Source organism: Magallana gigas, chromosome 2 (genome assembly GCF_963853765.1).
Source record: "Magallana gigas chromosome 2, xbMagGiga1.1, whole genome shotgun sequence".
Lineage (NCBI taxonomy): Eukaryota > Metazoa > Mollusca > Bivalvia > Ostreida > Ostreidae > Magallana > Magallana gigas.
Genome location: NC_088854.1, coordinates 28080338 through 28091831, shown reverse-complemented (window position 1 = coordinate 28091831; position 11494 = coordinate 28080338). Strand labels below are relative to the sequence as shown.

Sequence of the window (11494 nt, the reverse complement as noted above, 5' to 3'; positions counted from 1 at the left end):
GCAATATTCGATCTTTTTCATTTGTTTTGTATAGATCCTTATTTGTTATACTGTGTCGGATTATTACTCTATAGGCAAAAGGTCGATCACTTAGTATACTAACAGATGGATTTTTACGAAACTGCATCTTGGGGGTGGGGGTGCAAAAGTTCCACCTTGCCACGGATATTATTATCCGGCACAGTACGTGTTATTAAAATTGAAGTATGTTACATTCTGATAATATATCAACACTTGTATAACGCACTGTGAGATTAAGTACTGTCTTTGGGATAGTCTGTTGTCGGTGTGCTACATTACTGGCACTGATCTCAATTTACCGAATCTTATCTGTAGGTTAATCAAATCAGTATCGGGGGACAGAGGGGACACCATAGTCAACATGTTTTCCTTCTACTTTCTCAGCTTCGTTTGTTCTTGCGTTCACGGATTCCTAACCGATGGCTTCAACAATCTCATTATAAACCCTGTTGGGACACCAGATCCTCTTCTCCGTATGTAGACTTTTACTTTCAGTTCGTATCTGTAGATTGGTAAAAAGTGCTACATGTAAAAAAAATTATGGTATGTCTTCCACTCATATTGTTAACGTTGTTAGGTAGTACAACCATCATGTTTTAAAAAAACAAATGTTATGTTTAGACAAACCTTTTAGGAAAACTAAGTAATAACGAACATCATTTGATCCTCTAGACTGCAACCTGAAACCAGCTGATATCGTTTTTCTACTGGATTCCTCAGGAAGCGAAGGTTCTGCCCATTTTCGTGAGCAGTTGAACTTTGTGAAAAACTATGTTAAAGAATTTGACATTGGACGCTCCAACGTGCAAATCAGCGTAGTTTCCTTTGCAACAAGAGTTGTGGAAAATTTCAATCTTCAAAGATATCAATCAAAGAATGATCTTTTGAATGCTATTGACCGAATTCCCTACATGTCTGGTTCTACCCACACCTCCGAGGCACTCACTTTTGCTCGTCAGCATAGTTTTACTCCATCGGCTGGGGATAGGGCCCCAGTTACCGATGTTTTGTTTGTGGTGACAGACGGACAATCCATATCACCTACCAACACGAAGCAAGCAGCATCGCTTATTCATCAAGCAGGGATTAAAACGTTTGCCATTGGGGTCGGTGGTTCAATTTCAAAACAGGAACTTCAGAATATCGCCTCTGATCCTCAGCATGTATTTCACGTATCTTCATTTGATGCCCTTCATCTACTGCAAAGTGAACTCAGAAACAAAACATGTGAAGGTAATCATATATAAAGAGGACAGAATGGCCGTGCCTATATTTATACTTTATAAATTTCTTTGAGACAATTAAAGAGCTTTGTAAAAAAGATAAATGAAATAATTTGAATTAAAAGTTAAAATATTTTTTATTCATGTACTTAATGATAGTTTTTGGCTTAAAGATCAAATATATTGTAACAGTAGTTACTGTAGTTAACTACACAGGACACTGTGCCGGATAATTATTCCAGTGCCAAGGTGGCATTTTTGCTCCCGCATAAGAGGCAGTTTCGGAAAAATTCATAAATACAGTATGATAGACAATTGTGTAGAAAGTATATAACCACTTTTGTTTTTAGTGTATTTCACCTGACAGGTGAGATATTGACCTTTAAAAATTAATATCCCATAGGAAAATTATAATTCACATAGGATAAATGATTCTCCTACAGGAAATATTGACAATCCTATAAGATTTTCTAAAATTTTTAGAGGAATTACCGGTATATTTCCTGTAGGAGAATGGTATTTCCTGTGGGCATTTGATTCAGACAGGCTGTTTACCTTTAGGAAACTAATATCGCCTATCGGATTTTATCAAATCCTGTCGGAATCGAAATTCATGTAGGAAGTTCTTGTATTCCGATAGGAAATTTCAAATTTCCTGTAGGAATATTGTTTTTCCTATGGGAAAAATTATTTTCCTGTAGGAAATTATTTTTAAAGGTAAATATCTCACCTGACAGGTGAGTTACGATAACAAAGGTGGTTGTAAACTCTTAAAGCAATGATCTGTCGTGTGGCATATTTGAATTTTACGATCTACGCAGCTTAGATGGGTGCAAAAATGCCACCTTGGCACTGGCATAATTATCCGGCACAGTGTTAGTCAGCTGCCTTACTTCTTTAGTTATTTTCAATGAATTTCGGACTTTGTTCAATACACTTATTTTCTTTGGTTGTTCTGATGCTTTCAGCTTTATCGTACAGTAGTTTGTACTGCTCCAATCACGTCACAAACTGTGGATCCTATGGCCATTCCGTCTGTATTTCATATGCCCAGTGGGCCAAGGAAAAATGTCCTCTGTATTGCGGATATTGTCTAGGTACAACCTACATTTACTGATCTGATAAAAATATTTTTAATCAGTCTTTAAGATATCAAACCTTATCGCTCCAATATGTTTCAAGTGTTTTTTATTTCTAGAAGTATTCTTTGAGAGAGATGCTTGATATTAAATCAATTTGCTCCTATCATAAACATATTTGTATACAAGGGGAGATCAAAAACAGGAAACTAAGATTTATTTAACTTTATAATAATATTAACTGTTTTATCAATGATCCCCGACAGCTCAAGGAACACCAACACCGATGGTTCCAACAACATCGACAGCTGCAGCAACCACTCCACGTACGCATACACCATTAAATCTTAATATTTTGAATGTTTAATTTAAAAAAAGCGGGTTTTTTATGCAAAATATACTTATTACAAGTAACAGCTTCCAAACAGCTTGCCTGGTTAGACAAAATTATTCAATGGAAGCGTGCATGTATCAATAAGGCTAACTTATAACTTATAAGAAATGAAGTATATTTTTAATTCCGATCGATGTTTATAATATTGTATACAGTTCAGTATAATTTCATTTACTTTTCATTTTGGTTGTAGAAAGAACAACACTTCCAAGTAGGATTTATATCAATATATCTCAGTTGTGTATATGTATGTTTTGCAAAAACGGTTTGAAATTGAACATGACTCGTACTTTTTAAGAAGATCGGATGTCATGTGTAATTATATGACACTATATAACCACGAAAGGTCAACTAAAACACATACATTGTATCCTCAAATACATACATATACATATTGAATTCAGTGACTGTGTTCCCGTTATTTGACCATGACCTGAATTCTTGCTATCAATTAAGGCTCGTTCTGAGAACATCACGACCTATAAATCAATTACGATATGAAATAATATAACTTTTTTTCTTTTTAGCCACCCCTGCAGTTGTCACAAATGGTATTGAATTTTAATTCAAAAATTTTTTTTTAAGAATGTTGTTATTTCTTAAAACTGAATTACCTTTTTATAGATTGGTGATTTGTTTTAAACTTAATGTATGCATGATCTGTTTGAAGCAATTGCATGAATACGAAAAATACACATTTTATTTGAAAAATTAACTATGCTTTTACATTATTAAATAAAACATTTCAAGAACTTTCTATCATGTAAAAAGCAAATTTTATGGGCAGTTTTTTTTTCTAATACTTAATATAATTACAAGTATTATAAATATTAAACACATGAACTGGTTTCATCATTACAGCTTATCATAAAACTCACAGAACTATTCCATCACAAAAAATAGTTTTTAAAAGAATACAATTTATGAAATACATTTATTTTAGAAATTAAAGTCAATTACAAGTTCTTTCTAAAATATTTGCAAGAGATTTAGACTTAAATAGCAGGTAATATCTTGTAAGTATCCCTGCAGACACTGAATCAGCAATGTTCAGACCTTAGTCAGGCGAATTAAAGATTAGGGGACTGTTTTGATCAAAGACTATTAGTATGAATTCACCCCTTAAATATTGTCGATCTCTTATAACAAATTTATTTTTTTACTACCTCAGGTATCTGTATGGACAAGCTCAGCAACTGTCACGATTACGGGTTGGATGTTTGCACCAGGTACAGACTATGGGCTGACGAAAACTGCCCAAGATATTGCGCCTTCTGTCAAGGTTGGTTTTCTGGTTTTCTTTTTATTCAAGACAGATCTTGTTTATGGGCCTGTTTTTCAAAGTTACTCCGCAATTGACAATCTGCATAAATTATATGCCGATTAATTATGTCTGTGCCAAAGTGCATTTTTGTTTAGTAAAATATAAATATATCCTCACAAGTCAAGGGTCTCTGATCCGCACCTCTCCCCACAAAGGGAGCGGAGTGGACCAAAAACCCTTGGCAAGGAAAGATGTATGTGAAGGGGCTCAGAATACTTAGTCCAGCTTACGATTCAATTGGATAGTTAAGTTAAATCCTTTTCCGTGCCATGAAGGCGCATAAGGCCGGCGCTTTTCCCCGGTTATCGTGGTGCTAAGTGGATGAGAGACATTGATTCCCCCCGGATGGGACACCAGTCTATCGCAGGTTAACCCCAGCGTAAGCCGATACCCAATTTCAGCTGGGTGGACTGAGACAATGTTGATAAAGTGCCTTGTTTAAGTGCAAAACACACAACAGCAAGTGACCACAGCGGAATTTGAACCAGCGACCTTTCGGTTACTGGCCTAATGCTCATGACGCTTTGCGATTGGATAGAGGTCGCTTGAAATTTTGCTCTCTTTTAACGCTGTGTGTGGATTCTGAATGCGGTAATTTTTGCGGGGTCATATTTGGCACCGTCTGCTGCTTGTTGACGCACGCTGTCAAGATGAAACACGTAGATGTGTCATTTACATATCAAAAACTGTTTGTTCGAAAAGAATTAAAACAAAATAAATGACCATGAATAACGTTTTGGACAGAAACAACAAATGTTATTAGCGTCATATTTTAAAAAAAAAATGACTGCTTTTCGAGGAAAATGTGCTTCGAGTTGAATGCCGCCGTTATCTTTTTTCCTGAATTCGAAAAGAGAGAATTGTCGCACTATCATTAACCAATATTTGATATTTTCAGCACCACCTACTCCTCCAGTACCAACGACTACCACAGCAGGTTTGTGTTTAAGTAATAGTTAGATTCGAAGTCAGAAAAAATTATGCAATGAAGAAGAGAGAGAGGGGAGCGCATGAACACATGTAACACTGTTCTGGATAATTATGCTAGTGCCAAGGTGGCAATTTTGCACCCGTTTAAGCTGCATTTATCGAAAAATTGAAATATGCCATATTATAGACCATTGCTTAGAGAGTTAACAACCACCTTTGTTATCATTGTATCTCACCTGTCAGGTGAGATATTTACCTTTTCAAAAATAAATTCCTATAGAAAAAAAACATTTCCCATAGGAAAAACAATATTCCAATAGGTAATTTGAAATTTCCTATCGAAATACAAGAACTTCCTGTAGCAATTTCAATTCCGATAGGATTTGATAAAATCCGAAAGGAAAACTTAATATCTTATAGGAAAACTACACGTCTGAATCAAATTCCTACAGAAAATATCATTCTCATATAGGAAATATAATTCCTATAGGACTTTTAAAAAATCCTATAGGATTGTCAATATTTCCTGTAGGAGAATCAATTCTCCTATGGAAATCATCATTTTCCGTAGGATATTAATTGTAAAGGTAAATATCTCACCTGTCAGGTGAAACACACTAAAAACAAAAGTGGTTATATACTCTCTAAACAATGGTTCATCATTTGGTATATATGGATTTTTCCGAAACTGCATCTTAAGCGGGTGCAAAAATGCCACCTTGGCACTGGCATAATTATCTGGCACAGTGTTAAATATTTATGAATTAATTAAGAGCATCACTTATATAATATGAACAGTTTTAATCCCCCTCCCCATTCTTTCTCGCGACAAATATTTTCCTTACATTTATAGATAGAAAAATGAATTTCCTCCACCCCGACTTTCTGGGGAGGTAAAGCAAATGATAGTGTATTGAAAATTAACCTTGCTACCTAAAAGTACTGAATATATGGTTCTTGGGTGTTCATGTTTGAATTGAATTCAATTATTGTGAACATCCTCCCTAATGATAACTGAAAAAAATGTACATTCAAAATAAGACATGAAGAAGATTATTTTTTGTTATATTTTGAAAGTTCTTTTTATTTATAACATCTTCTTAAATGGCAATTTAAAAATATTACACCATATATCTTTTTTTTTTTCGAAAGCTATACAGACACCACCACCTCTTGTATCAGGTATGATAGTGAATTAATATGAAACATATCATCTAGAACATGCAATTCAAACATTTATTTTGCATTTACAAAAATTTTACTTTTTATATAATTGATTTTTACAACATGCTTTAATGTAACTATGTCATTTTAAAGGTCCCTGTGATGACAAAATACCCACTTGCCTAGATTATCTGGCGCGTGACAGCAATACCTGTAACAAGTATTTGGATTGGTCAACATTTAACTGCAGAAAAACGTGCGGTATATGCCATGGTATGTTTTTATTAATTGTTTTTTGGAATATTGATTGAGATTTTTAAGATTAAATACATTGGCAATTTCCTGTGACTAAACATGTAATTATATCAGATTCGAACACTCCCCCACCCTTGGTTTTGTCTACCATCCCGACGACTCTTAAGCCAACAACTCCACTAGCGACGACACGTAAGGGAACCATTTATTAACTACGTAATTCTTTTTATTAACAGTAATTGTAATAATAATAATAACAATAATCAATATGGCATCACAATTTTATGACTACAGGTGTATGCAGCTCCTATTATTTGTGTTTGATATGTCAATAATTATTACCTGTTCAATCTTATTATTGGAAACAAAGCACCTCTAATTTTATCCTTACACATAAAACATTACAATTAATAGATAATTCGAATTCGTTGAAAAGATAATGATAATACATAAAAAGAAGATTGGCGGCACATGGCAAAATTGAAAATTATGCTCACAAAACAAGGCATTCTTCATACATGTAGCAACAGACATAGCAAAGTTCTAATATCATGTTTTAATTAATGAAGATTTCATAAACCACACGCCGTATGCAATAAATCAAACCAAAATGTGAATTCATATTTAAACACTTGCCGCTCTGTCTTCATCTATTAATTAAGGACACATCAAAGAATCCCTGCATTGATAGTCACACATAAACGTCAAACAAAACATTAATTTTGGAGCTCATCATCAAATAAAAGTCGAGGCAAATGGTATAATTATATTTCTTTTACAAGAAATTTTATTTAATGTTTTTCCTTTCCTGCCGATGAAACTGTATGTGACATTAAAACTATGAAATAAAGAAAGATTCGTTTCTTTCGTAAGAATGAGTCAGTGGTCAATTAGTTACAACACTTAATTATTCTTTAATTAAACTTTAAGATAGATGACATACATTCCCGTTAAGCAGTTGTGACTGGTGTTTAACTAGTGTTATGTTAGAGGTTCATTAATCGGAGTTGCTATTTAAGCATTCACTTGCTTTGTGAAATTTTGACTGCAAATAACTTTGTGGCATTTAGAAAAATTGTGTGTAAATTTTTAAGATTTAATCAAATTGTTTGATTACCCCATTTTCATTTCTGATTACCATCATTTTTAAATACTTTATTTTTGCTTGTGTACCATATGTACCATTCCATTGTTTTGAGTGAGTGAAATAAAGTGAGCTGAACTGGAGCTAGGAAAACAAAACGGTCCACAGAGAGAGAGAGAGAGAGAGAGAGAGAGAGAGAGAGAGAACCGTCCGTTAAAAAGCCTTATCACTAATAGAAACATTTCTTAGAATATACAAACACTTGATTCTTTTATTTTCCAGATATCATTAATTTACTATAGATCTATCACTATGTAGATTTTCATTTACCTGGCTTTTTTTTTTTGCTTTAGTACATTACGACATCTGTCAAGACGAGGTACACTCCTGTGAGAGTTACGGTCCGTCAATCTGTTTCAACTACAAAGACTGGGCCGCCAAGAAGTGTGCCAAGTTCTGTCTGTTCTGTGAACGTAAATATTAATGCCTTTGTTTTAATGCCCAAATGCATTCAAAGCATGCACAGTTCCTAAAAGCATCGTTTTATGTATAATTAAAAACCTAATGATTATAATGAATGATGAGTAAGAAACGTATTCTGTATTTTAATTGGAAACCGTTTTTGGATAATATATTATATGAGTTGGTCTATAGGGCAATCCTATCTATCTATATATTTAACAGGAATTTAAGAAGAATCAACTGGGTTATTTAATCAGTAATGTCATAAACATATGTTATTGTGTATTTGTAAATTACACTCCAAAAAAAGATACCATAAAAAATGTTTTACTTATAGTTTTGTTTTTGGAAAATTGATCTGACAATTAATCATGTTAAAAGTAAAATAAATATAGCTTTAACACAATGTAAATGGAAAGAAGAATATTTTATATCACATCACTATAGAAACTACCACCACCACGACTACGACCACAACCACCACCACCACGACTACACCGGCTCCTACCACAGAACCACCTTGTGTGAATGTCGACGCCGACTGTGAAGATAGAGGGCCTGTGGTGTGTTTCCAGAATCAAACTTGGGCTCAGGTCAACTGCAGGGTCTTTTGTGCCTTTTGTACTCGTAAGTTGTTAATTTTTGTTCGTTGATGACTCAACTTCAGCATTTTAATCTTATTGATTAATGCATTTATAATCGCCAGCCAGTTGCACTTGATTTCTTTAAGCAGCGTTTTAGAATGAAATTTGACCAATTCAAAATGCTTCAAGGGACATGGACAGAGCTTAATTGAGATGAAACTTACTCTTTTATGTTTACGAATTTTATAAAACGTTTAACTTATGCATTTCGAATAATTCAAAAGTTAGAAGTCTAGTTTCAAGCAAGATACAGAGAAAAGAAATCGTTGTTATGTAAACACAACACGAGTCCTGTATTTGTTTACAAATAATGGGAAGAAAAACAAATGCCATTTCTTTGATAAAATAACTCATGGCAAACAAGATATTAAATTGATTCAATGTGTTTATAGATATTTTTATCAACAACAAACGGCAACATTAGATTTAACCTAAAACCAATGTAGCACATGCATGTATGTAAACAATAACAGGACTCAAGCTTTGTTTACAAAACAAAGAACGTTAATTTCAGTAACCTGCTTGTAACTCAATTTTTGACACAGCATAAAACAATCCACATTGATCATTCTAAACATTAAATTAAATTTTTTTTTAAAAACTGAGGTCAAATTGTGTCCAAGAACCTTTAATAAGTGTATCCTATTGAGAGTCAGTAAAATCTTTTTTCTATTTTTTTTTTAGCCCAAAGTACTTTTGCTACACAAAGTATGTACAATGAAAATTGATATATTTCATTTGAACTATCAATTGCAATTTATTTATCGTGACTATTTTGACTTAATTACTCGTTTGAATTTATATTCTAAAACATATTGTCAATATGAAACAGATACAAATGAGTTTTACATTAAATTTATGCAGTACTGTGGTAATACAAATGATTCGTTGATCTGTTACAGCTATACCAATGACACAAGCACCAGCAACGTTCCTTATTCCAGCAACTCAGCAACCATTTCCTGTAACGAACACGCCCACTACGAGTGCACCAACTACATCTACTACTGAGCCTTGTAAGAAATTCTGCATAAAACATCATGTTTCAATATAGTATTAATAATAATATATAGGGCCTAACATATGTCAAATAACGCCGACTTGCCAAATAAGAATGATATGCATACACATATACATGTACCACTGGCTGTATGTATGATTCTCATAACTGTCCAAAAACTTTTTTTTTTAAAGTAAGTGAATAGTACTATCGTTACTTATTCATTTATTAGTCAAAAGATACAAATAATATAAACCAAACGAAGTGACTCTTGTAAAGTTTTACATTTAGTATTCAGTTTGTTTTTATTTCCACCACAGCTGTGGTACAATTGAATCAAACCCTTGTCATAAAATTAATAAGCAAATTTATTTGCTTTATATCTGCTTATAGAAAGGATTTAAAATGCGGTTGCAATTTATGAAAGGTTTTTAAGAAAACCGTCCTGATAAGTTATTCATGCAGAGAGGAGCTTATACTGGACGAATCATATTTTTAATGAATTTAAACTTTTTAATCCATATGTTTTTTATTGAGATTTGTTATTTTAATGAAACAATTTGATTTTTCAGCAACTAATCCAACGATAATCGTCATTGGCTGATGTCATTTGTTATTGAATGTAAAAAAAAAAGGATAAACAATAAATAATGGAAAAAAATCGAGTATTATCATATCAAAGTAAAATGAGATCTAAAATTATATATTTTAAGTGGAGGTATATAAAACAAAACAAGGTTTGTTGAAAGAATATGTAGTGTATTTTCCCTTTTTAGCGCATCTGAGCTGAAAGCTCAAGTGAGCTATTCTGATCACATTTTGTCTGTCGTACGTCTGTCTGTCTGTCTGTAAACTTTTAACATTTTTAACATCTTCTCAAGAATCACTAAGCCAATTTCAACCAAATAAGCACAAATCATCCTTAGCCTAAGGGGATTCAAAGTTTTGAGAATTAAGGACCAAGCCCTATTACAAGGGTAGATAAATAGGAATTAATGAAAAATTTTGAGACATATTCAAAAATCTTCTTCTCAAGAACCATTTGGCCAGAAAGCTGAAACTTATGTGGAAGCAACCTCAGGTAGTGTAGATTCAAAGTTGTGAAAATCATGACCCTCGGGGTGTAGAGTGGGGCTTCAATGGAGGGTCGATTACGGAGATTTATAATGGGAAATGTTTACATCTTTTCTCCATTCGGAAGTACTCGGGATACCTCGCGCATTTTTTCAACGTTATCATCCGGGCTTATTAATGACTGATGCAATGCAAAATCCCCGTAGACTTTCTATTTTTGTTTGTGTATTGAAACCTGAAGTGGTAGAGGGGGCGTTCCAAAACATATAATCTGGACATTTTTCATATTAGTGGATGAACGTAGTTTGAGCACAAAGGTATTTATGATTATCGAAATATCAAGCAAAAAGTAGTGGAAGCAAAAACTTGGGACTGTATAATTTTCATTTTAATTTTTCTTGCTTATTTTCGTTGAACAAAGGTTTAAATAATCAAAATTCATCTATTGAGTTTAAAGTGTACAAAATACAAACATTTTCTTGAAAAAAAAATAACTGCGTAAACTATTAAATTATATTCCATAGATTTGCTTGGCATAACTTAAAACAAGCGGTTGTATACTTTCACAAAGAAAAGTTTTGAGATACACGTATAATTTTTTTAAATGAAGTTGATAACAGGAAAAAGAATTTCTTCAACTTTCCGACTATGCTCTACAATTCTATCTTAAGCCTTTTGTCATTGTTCTGTTTTAGACTAAATTTAACTGACCTTATAGTTTTCCATTTACAAATGGACATGCATTGATTCTAAATTATTCCAGCATGGTATTATATAATCGTACATAAACTTATAAATGGTGGTAGCTATTAGGCATTCTTACATTTATCATGAATGATA

General features: G+C 33.1%; 1 protein-coding gene across 2 annotated transcripts; it reads left to right on the top strand.

Annotated features, from left to right (window-relative positions):
- Window positions 1-316: 316 nt before the first annotated feature.
- Window positions 317-10241, top strand: LOC105331815 (uncharacterized). 2 transcript variants are annotated; one of them, XM_011434152.4, is made up of 16 exons: window positions 318-494; window positions 694-1254; window positions 2213-2341; window positions 2590-2649; window positions 2911-2928; window positions 3245-3268; window positions 3889-3999; window positions 4940-4978; window positions 6124-6153; window positions 6289-6408; window positions 6505-6582; window positions 7828-7947; window positions 8384-8563; window positions 9265-9288; window positions 9483-9596; window positions 10153-10241. In XM_011434152.4, the coding sequence occupies exons 1-16, from the start codon at window positions 383-385 to the stop codon at window positions 10182-10184; spliced, it is 1752 nt and encodes a 583-aa protein (XP_011432454.3). In that variant the 5' UTR covers window positions 318-382; the 3' UTR covers window positions 10185-10241. The 2 variants fall into 2 exon arrangements, with proteins under 2 accessions (XP_011432455.3, XP_011432454.3); XM_011434153.4 differs by lacking the exon at window positions 2911-2928 and having other exon boundaries at window positions 317-494.
- Window positions 10242-11494: the final 1253 nt, after the last annotated feature.

Bases quoted from the DNA above. Each gene is read 5' to 3' on its own strand.
- LOC105331815 (XM_011434152.4), top strand. From the start codon at position 383: ATGTTTTCCTTCTACTTTCTCAGCTTCGTTTGTTCTTGCGTTCACGGA. The intron at 495-693 runs GTATGTAGACTT...TTGATCCTCTAG, and splicing joins GACACCAGATCCTCTTCTCC to ACTGCAACCTGAAACCAGCT. The intron at 4,000-4,939 runs GTTGGTTTTCTG...TGATATTTTCAG, and splicing joins ATATTGCGCCTTCTGTCAAG to CACCACCTACTCCTCCAGTA.